This window comes from Aquarana catesbeiana, linkage group LG09, assembly GCF_042186555.1.
Source record: "Aquarana catesbeiana isolate 2022-GZ linkage group LG09, ASM4218655v1, whole genome shotgun sequence".
Taxonomy (NCBI): Eukaryota; Metazoa; Chordata; class Amphibia; order Anura; family Ranidae; genus Aquarana; species Aquarana catesbeiana.
The window spans coordinates 244,829,779-244,851,893 of record NC_133332.1 but is presented as its reverse complement, the minus strand read 5'-3'; the positions used below and the strand labels follow the sequence as shown (position 1 = coordinate 244,851,893).

General features: G+C 44.5%; 1 protein-coding gene across 1 annotated transcript in view; it reads left to right on the top strand.

The window, feature by feature from the left end:
- Window positions 1-21,496, top strand: part of LOC141108463 (TOG array regulator of axonemal microtubules protein 2-like) — an 87,796-nt gene extending 66,300 nt beyond the window's left edge. The window contains 10 exon segments of the mRNA XM_073600084.1: window positions 2,469-2,574; window positions 7,797-8,032; window positions 11,820-11,978; window positions 12,725-12,842; window positions 13,180-13,206; window positions 13,208-13,287; window positions 14,131-14,341; window positions 15,472-15,688; window positions 17,729-17,815; window positions 19,954-21,496. Coding sequence (XP_073456185.1) covers window positions 2,469-2,574; window positions 7,797-8,032; window positions 11,820-11,978; window positions 12,725-12,842; window positions 13,180-13,206; window positions 13,208-13,287; window positions 14,131-14,341; window positions 15,472-15,688; window positions 17,729-17,815; window positions 19,954-20,207 — 1,495 coding nt within the window. The 3' untranslated portion in view covers window positions 20,208-21,496.
- Window positions 21,497-22,115: the final 619 nt, after the last annotated feature.

Sequence of the window (22,115 nt, the reverse complement as noted above, 5' to 3'; positions counted from 1 at the left end):
AAAGATTGTTTTGTGAATCCATTTCAAAGATTTCCACCTGGAGATCCTGCCAGGAACGGCACTTCCTGTCTCAGACTGACCCCGCTAAGCCTCACAATTAGAAGCAGCAAAAGTGATTTTCCATCCAATATTTGTAATTCTGTTCAGCCTGTAGACAGGTGCAGTCTACTTTCTTCACTGCAGGTGGCGCTCAACCGCAGAGGCATTGCAGGGGAGAGGAAGTGAAGAGGAACATGGTTCTTCTATGGTTTCCTGGGTCTCTGGCAAAGCTAGCTGATTGGATGCTGCCGCCCCTTGTGACTCTAGCAGCCATCTTGGGTCAGTCAGAGCCTATTTCTAGCCCTGGCTCCCAGGCTTGGCACACATTTCCCGTTTCCCTTGTGGGTAGTGTAGGGACAGGTCACCCATCTGACAGGGACAGGGAATCGTTTTGTTGTTGTTTTGTGGGAATGATTTGTATGTTTTGAAGTTTTGCTTTTTGTTATAAATTTTAAAAATGAAATAAAAAGAATAGTGTCAGAGAGAGATTCTAGATGAGTAGGGGAAGGATGGAGACCCCCAAAACCCTCTGGAGACCTCCCCATTTGGGCTCAGACCGGCCACATTCCGCCCCTTAAGACAGACGAGGTGCATCTGAGACCTGATTGGCTACACATACTTGCTGTGAGTGTCCCCGGTGGTCGCTGTCTTCCCGCCGGGTGTGTCGTGAATTACTATTATTTTTTTATTATTATTATACAGGATTTATGTGGCGCCAACAGTTTGCGCAGCGCTTTACAACATGAGGGCAGACATTACAATTACAATACAATTCAATACAGGAGGGATCAGAGAGCCCTGATCCTCAGAGCTTACAATCTAGGAGGAGAATTACTAGACTCTGCATTAATACAAATTCTGTTCTCTGCACCCGGACTCTGTGAGTTTACTGCCCCCCCCCCGCACCGCCCTGCCCCTCCCCCCACGCCAGTCTTGTGATTCTCACACCTCTGCCATGTTGTACAGCCAGGCAGGTGTGCGCCCTTCTCTATAAACTGCCTGCTCATTGGACACGGACTCAGATCCCTGATAGTCCACTCAGCAGATTAGGAAAAGGAAGGACTTGCTGCAGTGCATGTGAACTAACAGGGAAAAGGGAAAGTGGTCAGCGGGACTTCAAATGAGGCCAATCACTATATAAAGTAAACATGTGAGATATAAAACACAGTGCTGCTTTTATGGGTTCCAACAAAAAGGGGGAGTTCCTGAATGAGAGATGTATAGCAAGGAACATTTTATTACACCGTGTGAGATCATGTATAACATACTGAATAACACAAAAATAAAAACACACAGAATCGCAGACACGCAGGGCGTGCTGAAAACCGCATATAAGTATTGACGCCATGGTACTTAGCATATCATAAAGTAAAAACAAGTCCTGCACAACATCGGCCACTGGAAGGGCTGAATGATGTTGGAAAGTCTACAGTAAGAGACATAAAATCATCTGTATAGACATCATGCATCTACGTATGACCGACGCGTTTCGTTGGGGTATACCAACTCTTCAGGGGCGAATGCAATGGTGATCTATAAAGAAACATAACCATGTGGTATAATATTATAACTGAAACATAGTTTCCTATTATTCGGTTATAATATTATACCACATGGTTATGTTTCTTTATAGATCACCATTGCATTCGCCCCTGAAGAGTTGGTATACCCCAACGAAACGCGTCGGACATACATAGCTGCATGATGTCTATACAGATGATTTTATGTCTCTTACTCTAGACTTTCCAACATCATTCAGCCCTTCCAGTGGCCGATGTTGTGCAGGACTTGTTTTTACTTTATGATATGCCAAGTACCATGGCGTCAATACTTATATGCGGTTTTCAGCACGCCCTGCGTGTCTGCGGTTCTGTGTTTTTTTATTTTTGTGTTATTCAGTATGTTATACATGATCTCACACAATGTAATAAAATGTTCTTTGCTATACATCTCTCATTCAGGAACTCCCCCTTTTTTGTTTGAACCCATAAAAGTAACACTGTGTTTTATATCTCACATGTTTACTTTATATAGTGATTGGCCTCATTTAAAGTCCCGCTGACCACTTTCCCTTTTCTTTGTCAGAAAATTTAGGATGGAGGCCAATTACTTTTGGTGCCTTGGACCACATCATTCTTTATCGATGTGCACTAACAGGGAACACGCTGACAGGGGGAGAGAGCAGAGTGAGTAGCTTTGCTGTTGCCCCAGTGGAGGTCATTACCCCGGGCTGTCTAGTGGGGGCGCTGTGTGTTTGCACGCCTGGAGCGTAGCTGGAAATGTCAGACAAATTTCTGAATGTGATCCGGAGTGACTGGATTGGTAGAATGAGAGATCGTACATTTGATTGGCTGTCAGCCTCTTGCCCTGGAATATTTTGGGCCAATCCCGATTGTACATATAATGATCCCTGAATTGTGATCTTGCAGGGAGCAGAAGGAGAAGGGGCTCCTCAGTGTGCGCTGCCTGGCCTCCTGGCACCCCGACGTTCTCTGCTCCAGAATCCACGAGGTCTGCATGGCTGTGACCAGAGAGGTAAGTGCACCTGTCCCCACTGACCAATCAGCACACAGAGATTTCAATGAATCTCCAATCAATGTAAAGCCCAAAGCTAGATTTCGCTGTAGCTACAGAAGGGAGGAGTCAGAACCTCTGCCAGGTATTTATTGCTGTCTGGGTCCCCTTCCGGTCTGGTATGAATTGGGGGGGGGGGACCCGCGCCATTTAAAAAGAAAAAAAACATGGTGTGGGGGTTCCCCTCAGAATTCAGAAAGGCCTGGCATGGATTTGGGGGGGGCACCCTGCGCCAATTCGGCTGACAGCTGACGAGTCATCAATCGTTAAAGATGAAGTAAAGTCTTCCGCTTTATTTGTACCTACAGGTAAGTCTATGATGAGGACCTATAGGAAGACTTACCTCTGTAAATATCTCCCACACTTGCACCATTTAGGAGATATTTACTATATATATACTCTGCCGCCGACGTCTTTGGCGCATGCGCACTGAAGGAACGGCCCGCTCGTGCCATTTCTACAGGGCCTGTGACCGGCGTGACATCACCGCGGCTCCGGCTCCTGCGAACCCGGAAGTAACTCCGGGAAAGATGTCGGCCGTGTCATCGGTGCCGCTGCAGGGCATCGTTCTAAGGTAAGTATTTCATAATGGGCTAGTATGTGATGCACCTCCCCCACACATTATGCCTTTGTCTTGCAGGTTTCGTTTCTTTTCTTTTTTTTTTAGGAGGTTTACAACTTCTTTAAAGTCCTCAATGACCGCGTTGTTTATTGGTTGCTAAGGACGCTGGCGGCCATCCACTCCTTAACAACCACTACACACTCCCTAAATACTGCATGCCTGGACTACTACATAATTACCGCGTGTATTTAACCCCTTCAATACCGGCACTTCCCCCCTTCCTGCCCCCCCAATACCGGCACTTCCCCCCTTCCTGCCCCCCCAATACCGGCACTTCCCCCCCTTCCTGCCCCCCCAATACCGGCACTTCCCCCCTTCCTGCCCCCCCAATACCGGCACTTCCCCCCTTCCTGCCCCCCCAATACTGGCACTTCCCCCCTTCCTGCCCCCCCAATACCGGCACTTCCCCCCTTCCTGCCCCCCCAATACCGACACTTCCCCCCTTCCTGCCCCCCCAATACCGGCACTTCCCCCCCTTCCTGCCCAGGACAATGTTCAGCTTTCAGCGCTGTCCCACTTTGAATGACAATTACGCGGTCATACAACACCGTACCCAAACTACATTTTTATCATTTTCTTCCCACAAATAGAGCTTTCTTTTGCTGGTATTTCATCACCTCTGGGGGGGGGGGGGTTATTTTCTGCTAAACAAATAAAAAGAAAACCGAAAATTTTGAAAAGAACATTTTTTTTGTTTCTGTTACAGAACTTTGTAAATAAGTAAGTTTTCTCCTTCACCGATGAGGCAGCACTGATGGGCACTGATGAGGTGGCACTGATGATGGGCACTAATATGTGGCACTGATATGCAGCACTGATGGGCACTATAAGGCGGCACAGATGGGCACTGATAGGTGGCACTGATGGGTAAATATAGGTGGCACTGATGAGGTGGCACTGATGATGGGCACTAATAGGTGGCACTGATATGCAGCACTGGTGGGTAAATATAGGTGGCACTGATGTACACTAATCGATTGTATGGATGGATGCCAATCACTGATGCCCATTGTGGGCACTGATTGGCATCCCTGGTGGTAACATCCCTGGTGGTCCAGTGTGGGCATCCTGGGGGGGGGTGGCTGCACTGATAATCGATCAGCACAGACCCCTCCTGTCAGAGGAGCAGCCGATCGGCTCTCCTCTACTCGCGTCTGACAGATAAGAGTGAGGAAAAGCTGATCACCGGCTCTTCCTGTTTACATCGTGATCAGCTGTGATTGGACATGGCTGATCACATGGTAAAGAGTCTCCGTCAGACTGACACACCTCACCATTGATTGCCCCCGGGAGCGCGCAGCGGCTTGATATCCTGGTGACGTCATTTTTCCATATGGCGGGCGGCAAGTGGTTAATTAATGCATTAACAGAAATGGGGACACCTGTTCCCATGACGACTGTCTGAGGCCGGATTCACATCTATTTAGCATTTCTTGTGCTTTTTGCACTACAGGAAACCATTTTATATGGACTGCGGTGCAAATCTGCACAAAGCACTAAAAATGCTACATAGGTGTGAATCAGAAGAGATTTCTGCTCATTTCCTCTTGTTTCTCAGAACAGGAAGTGAAATCTCCTCCACTGGATACAAACAACAATAAAAACCTAACAGGGGTTCTAACCCTTCGACAGAATGGAGACAGATTGTGTAACAATGTCGATGTCTAGGAAAGCGATGTCCTATAAATGAACTGAGTACATCGAATGTCTGCAGATCGTTCCCTCTCTTTATTTTTCTCTATATATCGCTGTTTGCCGTCCTCTATAGTTCTCTCAGACTGATCTCTGAATGGGTTCGTTATCATCACCCGAGCAATCTCAGTGCTGAGACAAGGAAAGATGAAGTGTGTAAAACCCTTTTAGATGACAATGAACTTTAAAGTGTATCTACCAAAGAAGGGCAATGCGACACTTTGCACCTTACCTACAGTGCCTGGAAAAAGTATTCATACCCCTTGAAATGTCCCACATTTTGTTACAACCAAAAACATAAATGTATTTTATTGGGATTTTATGTGATAGACCAACACAAAGTGTCACATAATTGTGAAGTGGAAGGAAAATGATAAATGATACAAATAAATATGTGAAAAGTGTGGGGGGGGGGGGGCATTTGTATGGCGCCCCCCGGAGTCAATACTTTGTAGAACCCCCTTTCTCTACAAGTCTTTTTGGGGATGTCTCTACCAGCTTTGCACACCTAGAGAGGACATTTCTGTCCATTCTTCTTTGTAAAATATCTCAAGCTCTGTCAGATTGGATGGAGAGCGTCTGTGAACAGCAATTTTCAAGTCTTGCCACAGATTCTCAATGTGATTTAGGTCTGGACTGTGACTGGGCCATTCTAACACATGAATATGCTTTGATCTAAACCATTCCATTGTAGCTCTGGCTGGATGTTTCGGGTCGTTGTCCTGCTGGAAGGTGAACCTCCGCCCCAGTCTCAAGTCTTTTGTAGACTCTAACAGGTTTTCTTCTAAGCTTGTCCTGTATTTGTCTCCATCCATCTTCCCATCAACTCTGACCAGCTTCCCTGTCCCTGCTGAAGAAAACCATCCCCACCACATGATGCTGCCACCACCATGTTTCACGGTGGGGATGGTGTGTTCAGGGTGATGTGCAGTGTTAGTTTTCCCCACACATAGCGTTTTACTTTTAGGCCATAAAGTTGAATTTTGGTCTCATCTGACCAGATCACCTTCTTCCACATGTTTGCTGTGTCCTCCACATGGCTTCTCACAAACTACAAACAGGACTTCTTATGACTTTCTTTCACCAATGTCTTTCTTCTTGTCACTCTTCCATAAAGGTCAGATTTGTGGAGAGCACGACTAATAGTTGTCCTGTGGACAGATTCTCCCACCTGAGCTGTGGATCTCTGCAGCTCCTCCAGAGTTACCATGGACCTCTTGGCTCTTCTCTGATGAATGCTCTCCTTGCCCGGCCGGTCAGTTTAGGTGGACGGCCATGTCTTGGTAGGTTTGCAGTTGTGCCATACTCTTTCCATTTTCCGATGATGGATTGAACAGAGCTCCGTGAGATGGTCAAAGCTTGGGAGATTTTTTTATAACCTAACCCTGCTTTATACTTCTCCACAACTTTATCCCTGACCTGTCTGGTGTGTTCCTTGGCCTTCATGATGCTGTTTGTTCACTAAGGTTCTCTAACAAACCTCTGAGGGCTTCACAGAACAGCTGTATTTATACTGAGATTAAATAACACACAGGTGGACTCTATTTACTAATTAGGTGACTTTTGAAGGCAATTGGTTCCACTAGATATTAGTTATCAGAGTAAAGGGGGCTGAATACAAATGCCCCTCCCCCCACACTTTTCACATATTTATTTGTATCATTTATCATTTTTCTTCCACTTCACAATTATGTGACACTTTGTGTTGGTCGATCACATAAAATCCCAATAAAATACATTTACGTTTTTGGTTGTAACAAAATGTGGAGAATTTCAAGGGGTATGAATACTTTTTCAAGACACTGTATTTATAGATGTGGCAGCTGCAGTGGTTTTCTTTTTTTCCTTTGTTTCCCTCGGTGATCCTTCCAGTAAGGTATTTCCTCTCTTGGCCCCCCGTTAACACCGGTGCAACTTGTCATGTGATTTGACAGATCCAGCAACAGAATTCATATTGCAGCACTTATGAAAAAGGTCCCAGCACTACTTTTTACTGATTTCATGGAAACTGCATAGACTTCTGTGAAATGAAGTAACAAGGAAGCCGGCAGTGCAAATCGCAGTGATGTGTTCAAAGCCGCACTGGTGTGAACCAGGACTTGGACTGTCTCTATAGGGGAGCAATCACCCGGGGACAGGAGGGGTGTTCAGTACACATGTGCATTGACAAAAAATGTGTTTGTTTTCGCTTATTTTGTTTTTTTGGAAATTCGGAAATTAAAATTTCCGAATTTTTGAATTTCTGAATTTTCGAATTTTCGAATTCAAAATTTTTGAACTTCCAAACTTCCCAATTTTGGGATTTTGAATTTTTGAAATTTCAAATGTCCATAATTTTCCAATTTCCAAATTTCAAATTTCAGAGTTTCTGAAATTTTGAATTTTTGGAAATTTGGAAATTTCGGAAGTTCAGGATTTTGGAAATTGAAAAATTCAGAAATGTTGGAATTAACGAATTTGTCAAAATTTGTTAAAAAACGAATTCAGAACAAAACGAATTGCACATGTCCAGTGTTCGGTTTCTGATCTTGGCTCTCTTGCAGAGTCTCGGCCTGCAGCAGAACCTTCGCATTCAACACTTCAGGGTGCGTCCAATGTCTGCACCCCACCACATGCTATGGTTCCATCTGCCAGTTCTATCATCAGTACAGGGCACAGTCGTAAATTAGGAGTCAGAGGAGGGAACCATAGTGTGTGGCTGGGGGGCATACATTGGACGCACCCGGAGGATTTGAATGCGAAGGTTCTGCTGCAGGCCATAACTCTGCAAGATCCGAGGAATGTCGGCGGGCCGGGAAACCGATTTGCTTTTCTGCTGCAGTTTTGACTTTTATTTCCAAGGTCACTTTAATGGCCGTTTTGTCCTCAGGTCAGTAATCTGCGCTCCAAGGTCTCCCGTCACGCCATTAAGACGATCGGCGATCTGTTCAGATCTCTCAGCAGAAACGTGGACCAGGAGGTGGAGGAAATCACCCGGGTTTTGCTCCACAAGATCGGTGACTCCAACGATTTCATCCGGGAGGAAGCCGACAAATCTCTGGGGATGATGGTGGAGAACGTGACCCCCTCCAAGGCGCTGTGCGCGCTGATCGCCAGAGGAGGCAGGTGTGTGACCGATCGAAAAATCTTTACTATTTATTAGAAAGCCAAGGGTCAGTTCCTCAGGGGCGGAGCTTTGTTAGTATAGAGACACGCCTGACCTCTGCCTGGACTCTCCCTATAATACACCACCGAGACCGATGCCTGAAATACGACACTGTAGGGGTGACAGAGACGAGTATGTAGGTGAAGCAGGTGAAGGTATTGTCAGGGGGGGAGTACTGGGATCTCTATCGGTGGTAATACATACCTGAAAGGGGGACACTGACACATTACTCCGCATGCATGGACTTAACGTGTCTTAACCTCTTCCCACCTCAGGGTAAAACAAATCTTAATGCCTGAGCACAATTTTACCTGTGTTAGTAAAACCGTACATATCATTACAGCTGAGATACAAAAAACACAATCACTTCCAGCGCTAATAGGTCTTCCAAGGTGAGGAGTAACAGATGTCAGATACAATGGTGATGTGGAAGGTATATTTGGGATCCCAGAACTAGGTGGATGCGCCTTCCTCAGATGGGGTGATTCCGAAAGGAACTACAAGAAAAACAGAAATGGAAGGAGAGCGCACACCTAGTGCATTACCAGAGATAATTTAATAAGAGTTTTTTATATAAAAGTATATAAAAGTGGGTACTCACAAAATGCCTAGCTCTGAGGAAGGGGGTGCGCCCCCTGAAACACGTTGGCTGTACCCCGTGTTCTGTGCATGTCCATGCATTGTGTTTATGGCCTTTTGTCTGTTGCATTTTGTGAGTATCCACTTTTATATAAAAACTTATTATTATTAAATTATCTCTGGTAACGCACTAGGTGTGCGTCCCTTCCATTTCTGTTTTTCATATAATTACAGCTACTTTGTGCATCCAGGTGGATTATATACCGCGTTTTTTTCAGGACAAACTGCGCTTTCATATGGTAGGATATTTATTATTAAAGGAAAACTGGGCCAAAATAGTAAAACATTTTTTTATTTTTTTTTTTAAATTTAGCTGTATATTTCTTGCTACTACCATAACCTTTCACCAAAGAATGACCCAAAATAAATTCTCCCGCTCCTGACGATCGCAGCGATACCCCATCTGTGTATGTTAGGTGATGTTTGTACCCGGAGTGCCGCCCACAAACAAGAGAATGCATTGTGGTTGTTTTTATCCTAAAACACACCGACAATCCTGTCCAAAAAATGACCCTGATCATTGACCTTTGACCCTGATCATTGACCTTTGACCTTGACCCAAACACCAACCCTGGCATTGATCAAACCTTCATCTAGGTATTTTTTTTTTTGTTTTATTTTTTTTATATATTATCATTTTTCTACACATCCTTTTTTTTTCTATCTCTGCAAGAACAGAGAATGATACAATGTATCTCTCTCCTCCATTCACAGAGACAGAAAACACGGGGGCGGGCTTCACAGTGACTGATCACTGTGATAGCCAATCAGAGGATCCAGAATCGGACATTCTGGGTCCCGATCATTAGAACGGGGCCCGGGGGCTCTGGGGTCACTGTGCTGGGTGGGGTGCACCCAGCACAAAGGGAGATACGCAAATATGCGGCCCCACGGCAAAAAGCCTAGTCCAGTGAGGCTGCATATTTGTGGCACGTCGGCTCCAAGGGGTTCGCAGGGGTCTCAAACTGGTGGCTCTCCAACTGTTGCGAAACTACAAGTCCCATCATGCCTCTGCCTGTGGGAGTCATGTTAGTAACTGTCAGCCTTGCAATGCCTCAATGAGTTTTGCAACAGCTGGAGGGCCGCCAGTTTGAGACCCCCTGGGTTCAAGTGACCCTAAGAGCCCAGAGCAGCTTGTATATACAACATACCTGTATACAGGGCCGCTGTACTGGGCCCGGGCCCCATCATCTAAACAGGGGACCCAGAGAAGCTTTAGTCCTCATGCACACGGACGTTTTTACAGCTGCTTTTTTGAGCTTTTTTTACAGCTTAAAAAGGCCTGTCTATGTTAGTCTATGGCTTCATGCCCACCTAGGCGTTTTTGAGCTGCAAGTGGCATAGGCGTTTTTAAGCTGTAAAAAAAACCCAGGACCAGTGGGTTCTGAAAGACGTTTTTCAGCTGTAAAAACGCTCTAACGCTGAAAAAAGCTGAAAAACGCTCAAAAACGTCATTCACCAATGTTTTTTAGCGTTTTTGATCCATTGAAAAAAAAAAAAAAAAAAAAAAATTTGAAAAAAAAAAAAAACGCTCAAAAACGCTAACGCGGAAAAACGCTCAAAAACGCTATTGCAAAAACGCCGAAAAAAGCTGAAAAAAGTTTAAAAAAATCACTGCAAAGATACTGGCATTTTCATAACGTTTTTTTAACAGCCTGTGTGCATGAGGGCTTATTGTTCATTTCTGCCTAAGCGAACAAAGGAATTTTACTAGATCACATCCCCACTTCTGCTCTCTTACCAGGGCTTCAATTACCATCAGGTCAACAGAGGGACCCACAACGTGGAAGCAGAAGAGGGACTTTTTTTTGTTCATTTTCGGGGCGTAGGTGGATAAAGTCAATGCTGCTGTTCTGCTTGCACCCCTTTGTAGGCGGGGTTGGTGTTGCGGGGGGGGCTCATCAGGAAGGCTGTAGGTTAATTAGATCCTGTCTAAATTGTCCCTAGTATGTATGAATGTGAGTTAGGGACCTTAGATTGTAAGCTCCTTGAGGGTATAGGGACTGATGTGAATGTACAATGTATATGTAAAGCGCTGCGTAAATTGACGGCGCTATATAAGTACCTTAAATAAATAAATAAATAAATAAATGTGGGGCCCCATGATTTCTAACAGCGGCCCTGCCGACATGTACTTACCTTTCTGGCAGCTTGTTTCTTGAGAAGCTACTAAGTGGTTAAACAAACAAATAAATGTGGGGCCCCATGATTTCTAACAGCGGCCCTGCCGACATGTACTTACCTTTCTGGCAGCTTGTTTCTTGAGAAGCCACTAAGTGGTTAAACAAGCCTTTTTTGCACATCTTGTCCCTGTGGGTATCTTTAATGTGAAAAATATAGGTCCACTTGGAGGTGGAACTCTAGCATTGTGTCAGAACCCATGAAATCAGACCGAGACAGAAGTAGTTAAATCTCACTTGTTTAATAATAAAAGTAAATAGAACAAAACGTAGTCAAAACATAGCCGGAGTTCAGGAACCGGAATGGATAGTCAGACAAGCCAAATGTCAGGGAGCCGGAGATGAGAGAAGTAAAACAGCAAGCAGGATCTGGAGCCAGAAGGGATGTCAGCCAAGCAAGTCTTTTAACAGGAACACAGGAGATAGTCTCTGTATTGTTGACTAAGGCGAAGGCAGAGATCCTCTGGGATGGACGGCTTAAGTAGGCAGGACTGATGAGCAGGATATCATCAACAGGTGAGTAACTGTGGAGAGAGATAGGAGCTGGCAATTAGCCAACAGCTGAGCGGCCAGCTCAGAGAAGGGAGGGCTGAGCCCAGCCCTGACAAATTGCAGTATAAGGATGCTGGGAGCCCGGGGGGCGGGGGAGGGGGGTTAACTTTTCAGCATCCACCAAAAACTGAAATACTAGTTCAGAGTGATCCTTTATGTCTGTGATCCTTCATTTATGGGTGTTTTAGGTTTACATTCTATAAAGAACGTTTATTGATTTGTGGCGTTCCAAAAGAGTCATTTACATGAGGAGCCCGGGCACACTGGCAAATCTGTGCCCATTAAATGTTGGCATCTCTTTGGGCTCCATAGAGGTATAGGGAGATGTTGATGCCCATTGTGGTCTCCTTGTAATATGTGCCATTCTCCTCCACAGTCACCGAAACAGCGCGGTGAGGAAATGTACGGCCAAACATCTGCTCAGGGTGGTGGAGCTCCTGGGGGCAGAGAAACTTCTGTGTGGATCCAGAGAAAGTACAGACACCTTCCTCCGCACCCTCGTCAGACTGGTTCAGGATGGACAGCAGGACACCAGGTACTTTCATACAGAGGACACCCTCCCAGCCATGCTCTTCTATGGACTTTGACTCATTATGGGGTTATTTTACAGGTCCCTTCCTTGGAGGGGCCCCTTTTCCTCTGCCCAGGGCAGCTCACATATGCCATCAGGGCCGCCGATAGGGGGTACCAGCAGGCCTCCTGTAGGGGGCCCAGGAACACAGGGGGGGCCCAGAGGATTGGCGCGGCGGGATGGAAGGACAAGTACAGAACGATGCACTGTGTCTGTGTCTCTCCCTCCAGCAGTGGAAAGCTGTTTTCTCTCCTCTCTCTCCCACCAGCTTTTAGCTGCTGTAGGGAGAGACACAGACACAGTGCATTGTTCTGTAATTGTCCTCCCATCCCGCCGTACTCATCCCCCTCCCTGTGCTGACCACATCTGATTCCCCCATGTGCCTCCCCTCCTCCCCCTGCAGCCCCCCTGGTTTTCCTCTCCCGCCTGCTAAAAAAATTCAAAGGGGGCGGGGCCAGGGACACTGGACGTCCTCCAGCCAGGAAATCAGGGTGGGGCTCTATCTGACTTGCTGCAGCTTCTAATGCACATTGTGAGAAGCTCACAGTGTGCAGTGACATCAGAGGAAGACAGTCCAGTCCAGGAGAGGAGCCGCTACAACTGTGCAAGACTGAAGGGGGGGGGCGGAGGGAGGATTTAAGTGACCACCTCCCCCACCTACAGTCCTGAGTGTATTCCACACATTGTAATAATGATCACCCATATTGCAGGTTTTATGGACGTCGGATGTTCAGTCTGGTCATGACTCATCCCAAGTTCGAGGTGCAGATGGAACGTTTGATCCCGTCACATGAGCTCCGCGACCTCATCGCCACCGTGAAGCAGAAAGTATGTGAGCTGTGTGATGTGCCTCATATGCCTCGTATTTCATGTTTTACACCAGGGGTCTCCAAATTTTCTAAAAACAAAGGGCCAGCTTACTGCCCTTCAAACTTCAAGGCGGGCCGGACTGTGGCCAATGGGAATAGAAAATGCCCCGGCATCGGAAGGGACTAAACAATGCCACAGGCTTGGTGGTCAGCCACGGGGGGTAAAAAAAATCATTGGTGTCAGTGGGACCATCTCTGGTATCAATGGGAGGGATAGTGCCCACATCCGGCCCGCGGGCTGCAGTTTGGAGATCCTTGTTTTACACAAACTTTATAATACATGACGATTATTCCAGGAGCTGAGTGACAGCATCTCAGAGATTCCCGTCCGCTAGAAGCCAGCGTCCTCCTCAGAAGAATAGCGCTGTGGTGATGGCCCAGGATGTCCAGCAACCAGAGGAAAGGTAAAGTGTGTGTATATATATATATATATATATATATATATATATATATATATATAATTATAGCAGGGAGCAGATTCCCCTGGACACTGCAAAGTTACTCCATCTTTATAATGAGGGCCTGCATTGTCCCCGGAGAGAACATCATGGACAGTAGACATGTGCACTGACAAAAAAATTGTTCGTTTTCGTTACATTCGTTTTTTTGCTTTTTTCGGAAATTCAAAAATTCAGAGTTCCGAAAATTTGGATTTTCAGATTTCTGAATTTTCGAATTTCCAAATTTTTGGATTTTTGGAATTCGGAAATTCAAAAATTCGAAAATCTGAAAAAAGAAAGAAAATCAGTAAAATTCGAAGTAATAACTAACTAATAATACCTAACTATTAAATTTTATGTATTGGAATTTCCTTTCAAATTTATTGTTATTTATTATTATTAGATCGTTATGTTCCATTCTTTTGGATGTGGCATTCGTTATTTCAGATCATTCGTAACTTCGGATAAATTCATATTCGTTATGTTCACTAACAGCCAAATTTGAAAGGAAATTCCAATACCTATAATTTAATAGTTAGTTATTATTTTGAATTTTACTGATTTTCTTTCTTTTTTCAGACTTTCGGATTTTTGAAATTCGGAATTCGAAAATTCAGAGTTTCGAAAATACGGAATATCGAAATTCGTGAATTTCAGAATTAACGAATTTGGAACTAAATGAATTGCACATGTCTAATGGACGGCTATGGACAGCTATGACGTAGGAGAACTTGTCCGGTCTGTGGATCCTGAGGATCAGTTTGGGAGAACCTGGAATAAATAAAACATTTTTTTTTTTTTCTGTAGCATTTCCAGACCTGCAGATGTGGAACCAGAACCTCAGGAATCCCCAGTCCCTCGAAGGCCGCCGGTCCGGGCAGCGGAAGTGACGGAGCAACTGAAGGAGCTCAGCAAACTTCTCTCTGCTAAGGAATATCAAAGTAAAATGGACGGAGTGACGCTTCTCCTGGAGCACTGCAAGAACAACGTGAAGTTTGTCACCTCCAACATCACTCCAGTAAGTGGAGAACCAGAAAAAAGTAACCATTTTAAAAAAAATGATCTATGAGATAAGAGGGCTTCTGGTTACAGTTCTACGGTAGAAACATTATTGCCATCTTGTTATAGATTGTAGATCATTTGTTGTCCTGTATACACTTACCTCCGTAACCTCTGGTATTGTGGAGCAATCTTCTCTGTAACCTACCTACTCAATAAGCATTTATTTTATTAGAAAAGAAAGATTGTTTCCTGTGACTATAGTTGTGTAATTACTCATTCATTTTCACTTTGCTGAAGAATCTGTTGTAGCATAACCACTAATGAGGTCTCTAGTAGTCAATCACATTCAACTGCTCTTCTCCTGTAATGTTGAAGACGTTTTGTAGCTTCTCCAAGCCACTCCAAGAATCTCAGCAATAAAAACTTGGCAGAAGAATCCAACCTTTCCCTAATCTATCCAAATAAAAAAAGAATAGATTTGGCTTGAGTTATATTCTAAGCCCTTCCCTCATGAATGCCAAATCCTGCCCCTTGTCAAATGCCAGCACTTTAGTGGGCAGTAGAGCCTCTGGGGCAAGTACTTATTTATCATCAGCAGGGGTGGGGCTTATTCTCTTCTCGGGCAGAACTCCCTGTCCAGGATCCAAGGGATTCTTCAGGGACCGATTTCAAGACCAACACAGGTACTTTTACCATTTATACAAAGCTGCTAAGAACTGCTCTGACCCAAAAGAGGTATATGGGTGTGGAAGCTGAAAGGGTTAATGTTTTCACCCAAGATTCTCACAACTTTCACCCAAGGTTCAAATACTTTCCACATAGGATTCAATTAAAAAAATGTGTGAATCTTGCGTGAAGGTCTTGGGAATCTTAAGAGACAACCTTGATAAATAGACCCCTAGTATGGGGAAGGTGAATTTCCAAGGGCAATGGGGACGCTTTAAAGGAAGACTCATTTAGAAGGTATGTAGGAGGAACGTCACAAGCTGGTCATTGTGAGATTATAGGTGGCTGTGGAAATGTTTAGTAAATTAACTTTGTTCCAAAATCTCATAACTTCATGAAACCGATTCATATTATACAGGATCCTCTCCAACAACCAAAATTTTATTACATATTGTTTTATTATTTTTACTATATTCACAGATATTTGATGCCTTTTACCCGAGGATGCAGGACGCCAACAAGAAGGTCAATCAGTACGCTCTGGAGACTGCGGTGGTCATGATCCCAATTCTGAAGGACAGTCTGCACCATGTGTTAGTCCCTATGGTGACCGTCATCACAGACAACCTGAACTCCAAGCACACCGGTATCTACACGGCCGCAGTGACCGTCCTGGACACACTCATGAAAAATATAGGTAAAGTCATTGCTGACTGTGACCGGTACTCTTCCTTCCAGATTAGGAGGACCATCCACCTCCATCCTATATTCATTATAGCCTGTAATCTTTATTGTTTTTTTTCTTTTCTTGCAAACACTCCTCTCACATTTTTTTGGAAAATAATATTTTTCTCTAAAAAAAATTGCTTTTTATTACAATGTTTTTAGCAAACTTTATCTCAAATCTTTGCCTGCTTTTGTTTAGTAGATGCTGAGATAGACATATTGAATGCCTTTGTACAAATCTTTTAAAAGAAGTGAGCGTTCTGTCTTTTCTATGATGATCAGGAGGGGCTTCCCGTATTGCTTGTGTACACAGGCCTTTGTTGAACACGTCATAGGCAGGAGAATATATTCTCATTGACTTCAATGGAGTAGTGTATATAGCAACCTCATGACCTCCAAGGGCTTATGAGGAACCTCAGGTCAACATTTCACCTCTACATTTAGTTCTCAATTGAGAAGTGTATGTTGCAGCACCATGACCCCCAAAGACATGAGGAACCTCAAATGCGGGGCAGGCCAGTATTTCACCCCCAAGCCTAGTCCTTAATGGAGTAGTGTATGTAGCAATTCCATAACCCCCAAAGACATGTGAAGAACCTCAGACCAGCTTTTTACCCCCAAGGTCTAGTTCTCAATGGAATAGTATATGTTGCAACCCCATGACCCCCAAAGACATACGAGGAACCTCAAATGCTGGTCAGACCAGCATTTCAACCCTAGGTCTAGTACTCAATGGAGTAGTGTATGTTGCTACCCCATAAACCCCAAAGACATATGAAGAACCTCAGACCAGCATTTCACCCAGGACTAGTCTTTAATGGAGTAGTGTATGTTGCTACCCCATGACCACCAAAGGTATATTAGGAACCTCAGGTGCGGGGCAGGTTGGCATTCACCCCAAGGTCTAGTCCTCAGCAGCAGTGAAGCAGTGTGAACAGACGGTCAGTTTTTAGAGAAAATAAGGAGTTTATTGGCTCTCACCCAACACTCCCGAAGGAGAGGGTTGGGGAATAATACATCCATGGACTTGGCTGTCACAGCCTTCACAGATTGAGAACCTTTAAGCCAATCCAGCATTCTGTGAAATCAGATACTAAATAGTTCAGTTACCGACTCCTAGGGGAGAGGCCACCACACTGCAGTCAGGAACAAAGCGTCTGTCCAGTTTTTGAGGTACCCTGATTGAACTTAAGTTCTTCCATGGTGCTTTGACCCCTCACTTAGTTTTCTAAGTCCCAAACCTAGGCCTCTATCCAAACAAATGGACACTCTACCCAGGCAGCAAGCCAAAGGGGTTCAGTCAGCCATCTACATCCCTCCCCTAGGCAAGACTGACTTCCTAAGGTCACTCCTAAATATGTATTCCCTCTACCAGCCTGCACCACCGGCAGTGAACCTCCCTGTGTTTGGCTACGGAGACATACAATTTCATAACTCCGAGTAGTGCAGCCTCCCACACTCCATGATTGGTGCAGCCTCCCACACTATTCGAAAGGACACTACCCAGCAGCAGGCAAATGCAAACAATTACCAGAGCTCAAGAGACCCAAAATAACCGAATTATCAATCTAGCTGAGGCTGACTACTGCCTAGTAACCCGGAATTTCAGTAGATGTTATTGCTTAGGGCAGGGTGGCTACATTTAGATGACAGTTCAGAGGCTGCGTTTGGATTTTGCGTTGCATTTCTTGCAGGGGGTCCTATTGAGGTGCATTTTGGATTGCAGGCAAACAACTCAAACAAAGTCTTTTTTTGCCGACCAGTGCAGCCTGCATTGGGACGCATGCATTTGAGCAGCACTGCGTTAGAATGGAAAAGGTTGTGTTTGACTTGAACCCTTCTTCTGCTGTCAGACAGCATGATGTAGTTGGGGGCGGGGAGAGGCACATTTTTTGGAATGTTGGTCACATGACTGCAGATTAGCGGCTTCCCCGCTGGAGAGAAAAGCATGAACTGTCAGCTTTACCTACAAACAAGAAATCTTTATTGACCATCATTTTGTACATTACAGACAATCTGTGGCTTCTACAACCATTCGCCAGCCGCATCCGGTTCCTCAGCGGCCGCGCCATGAGTGACGTGACCGAGCGATTGTCAGGTAACCCACCCCAACACAGGAAGTAGATGGACTGGAAGGTTTAAAGGGGGACCAATGAGGATAGAGACATGGGAGCTGCCATTGCTGACTTGTTTTAGAGTTCCATGTTCCAGGGCTGTCATCATTTATAGCAAGAAAGGGAAAAGTGAGAACCTTTGTCGGGGTTTTAGTTGTCTGTCTCTGTCGGGGCGACTTCGAGAGACGTGCAGTTCACTGCGTTCCGAATCGGACACATTTTTCATTATTTGATGAACCTGAATTTCCAAATTACAACAGAAACTAATTTAAATATATCCGAAATAACGAAACAGAATTCAGCCTAAATTTGAATTGAAAATAAATTAAAAATTGAATTTGAAAACTAGAAAGAATAAAATAGAAAATAAAAGAATAGAACAGATTAGAAAAGAATTGAAAAGAATAAATTAGAAAAAACAATAGACTAGCATTCAGAATAATAGAATGAAAAAAAAATAGACTATAACCATCTTCCGAAATTTGAATTATAATAGAAAAGAATATAACGGAATAAAATAGAAAGATAATACAGTCTCTCGAATTTAGAATAGAATGAATTCGAATGCCGATTCAAATTTTCCAAATTCGGCCGAATTTAATTAAATTCAACAGAATTCGGAAAATTTGAATCGAAAGTGAAAAAAAATAAACAAATTCCGAAAATTAGTTAAGGGAATTTAGCAAATTTAACTAAATTAAAAGATTTAAAAAACAAAACAAAACAATTTTTTTTTCATTCTGCACATGTCTAGCGATTTCTCCTCACTTCCTGTGACACCTCCAATCAGGACAGGAAGTGAAGGGAAACCTCTGCAATAGAGACACAGCCAGCAATAAAAACCTGCCAGAGGTCCTGACTTTTCTCCACTCTATCCAGATCTTCTCCAGTACTGCACAGTATTCCAAAGAATTCTCACACAGTCATTTATGGATTGCATGTTTTCATTTTAATGCCTAACAAACATAAAACACAATCAAACAATGCAAACATAAAACACAATCATACAATGCAAACATACAATCCAAACACACGATAAAAAAACATACAATACAATCATACGATCCAATCACACATAGTATACTTTATTTATGGGGAGCCTGACCTGGCCAAAATGTTAATAGGACAACAACACTGTAAGTGTTTGTGTCGGTCAACACATCGATCTCCAGCTGTTCTGCCTCAAATGTCGCTCTGTGTAGAAGACAAACCTCCTAAGACCCAGTCTGTGTGTACAGTATTGCAATTTGCTGACTCAACAAGATCCACAGTCAGTCTTAGCTCACCATGAAGACTCAGAGTAACATCCATGGTGGATCCCATTTCAGAGGGTGGTAGGGCTCTGGGGGCACTAGCTAGCATCAGCAGGGGTGTAACCACAAATTATGAAGCCCACTTCTACTGTAGGGCTCTGGGGGCAGTGCTTAGCATCAGCAGGGATGGGGCCAGGGGTATAATTACAAACAATGGGACCCCCTCCTACTCCAAGGATCTAGGGGCACTGCTTAACATCAGCGGGGGTGGGGCCAGGGGTATATAACTATGAAGTACGGGGCCTCTCCCACTCCAGGGCTCTGGTAGCACTGCTCAGCATCAGCAGGGGTGTAACCAGAAATTATGAAGCCCCCCTTCTACTTCAGGGATCTTTGATACACTGCTTAACATCAGCAGGGGTGGGGCCAGGGGTGTAACTATGAATTATAAGGCCCCTTCTACTCCTGGTCCTGGGCTCTGGGGGCACTGCTTAGCATCTGCAGGAGGGTGACTAGGGGCGGAACTACAAATTATGGGGCCCCCTTTTACCCCAGGTACCATGTGGGCCACTCTGGCTGTTGGTTATGCCACTGGGTGGAGCTTAATCTCTACCTGGGCAGAATTCTTTGTCTAGAATTCAGGGGATTCTGCGGGGGCTGGGACTGATTGAAGACTAACACAGGTACTTTCATGGTCTACAAGGTGAGGCACATAGAGCTGTTGCTCCAGCAAAAGATTTTAGACCACGTCTGATGGCATTTACAAGAAGCCCCTGAAGGCGAGTACTGTATTATGTGCCGGGTTCTCACCGCATTATTATTATTATTTCTATAATGAACCCCTCAACATTTCTCCATTGTCCCCCCAGATCTTGTATCCTCTGTCTACCCCCGGAAGCCGCAGGCCGTGGAACGCCACGTTTTGCCCGTTTTGTGGTTCTTCCTGAGTAATATAACCGGGAACGTAGTGCTGCCCGGCCGAAATGGTAACTTCAAGGACGTCGTCACCAAACTTACCAATAACTTGCACCGAATGATGGGGCGGAGCCTGGAGGAGTACGCCACTGGACAGTCCCAACACGCCACCAAAATGCTGGCCGATATTCTGGGCACCAATAAATAAATACTGATCCCGATCCACGGTGCTCGGCCTGGCACTTACACCGGAGGAGAAGAGTTGGGGCACTGTGATGTCATGGGGGCGGAGCCTGCGTTCTCTGTATTTAGTGTAAATTCTGTATTTAAGATTATAAAACTATTATAATAGAAGAAGAAGCATTGATTCTTTCTATAGATTAGGAATTTATTAATACGGGATGTGATGCATCTCTGATATATGACTGAATGGTAGACTGTTAAAGAGGACCTGTCATGCAAAAGTTTACTATCCTAGTGACAGGGCTGCTGTTATAAATCACGGGGCCCCATACAGCCTATCTGACAGGGCCCCCCTCCCCCCTGCCGGAAGTGACTGAGGACATCGATTTATCTGCCCCTTTCTCTGTAGCCTCAGCTGCACAGGTGAATGAATAGGAAGCACTCTGAGGCTTCCTGCTCATTCACAAAACGAATCATAGTAAACAGTTTACTATGATTTAGTGATAAATGGAGACAAGAGTGATTGGTATCAATCGCTCACTGTTCAGTCAGGAAAGGAAGGGGCCAGTAAATGACATATTTACCATCCCCTTTCCCTGCTCTCCATCCTGAAACATCCCCCTGTGTGCCCACAGCAGCTGCTAGCAGGAGAGGAGGGAAGCTGGCAGCACTGCGGGGGAAAGTGGCAAACGGGGGGGGGGGGGGACAGCAAATGGAAGGGGCGCATGTGCAAGAACCAATCCCCATGCAGTGCAGCCGGAGAGAGGGAGAGGAGAAGAAGCCAGGAGCGCTGCGGGGGACAGGGGGACACAGGGGGGCCCGGACAGCAGATGAAAGGGGCGCATGTGCAAGAACCAATCCCCTCCAGTGCAGCTGGGGGGAGGGAGAGGAGACAAAGCCGTCAGTGTTGTGCGGGTAAGGGGCACAAAGGGGGGCGGGACTGCAGATGGAAGGGGCGAATGTGCAATAACCAATCCCCCTGCAGTGCAGCCGGAGGGAGGGAGAGGAGGAGAAACCAATTTAAGATATTATTCAATTATCACCATTGTAGAGTCTGTCCACATAGCAGCCCATCCTGATGGTGGGTATATATACTGTATATATTGATATCAATATTATATTTTACTATATACTGTAGTTACTAATACAACATGTGAAGTTCTGAAATGAAGAGAATCTTATTCCTGAGCTTTCTGTATATTAATTCATAGTAAATATCTGAACAATATGCTGGAATACCCTCATTAAACCCTGATGGAGCTAATGTATGTATATACTGTATTATTGGAATTAGCATTAAATTGTATTTTTATATGTTGTTTTTGTCTTTTTTTTTTTAATTACAAACAATTTGAACTCATAATGAAATGTTAAATTAATCAGATGGGTCAGAGGAATGACTGATCTCCCCCCTTCTCCTTCCCTCCCTGCCTGCCTGCTCTCTTCATAGAGGTTTAGGGAGTTTCAATTAAAGAGAGAGAGTCTGAAGGCAAACAGCTTCTGGTTGTTCTTTTTAAATGCTCTGTGACACCACTATTGTGTGTGAATTGGCTATTAATTGCTTGCGTGTAAAACAAAGATTATGGTAAGCAAATTAAGATATTTTGTTTTTTTTTTTTTTTTTTACTATTAACAAATCAGTTTAAAGACGTATAAGTCATACAAGAGAAATACTACGCATGTGCAAAAAATCATACATATGAAATGAAACCATTACAGTGAGATATAATCACATTACATCACATATACAAAAAACAAGTGTTGCGCTAAACATAAATTTTGCTCATAAAGTGTTACAAAAAGTCCAATTGTGAAAAAACTCAAAAAACACAAATCCGTGAAATTGCAGATGAATCCAGAAGGCGATCCACCTCGTGCAGATACCTCCACCACAAGCAACATACCAGAGAGCCTGGACCCTCTATTACAGAGG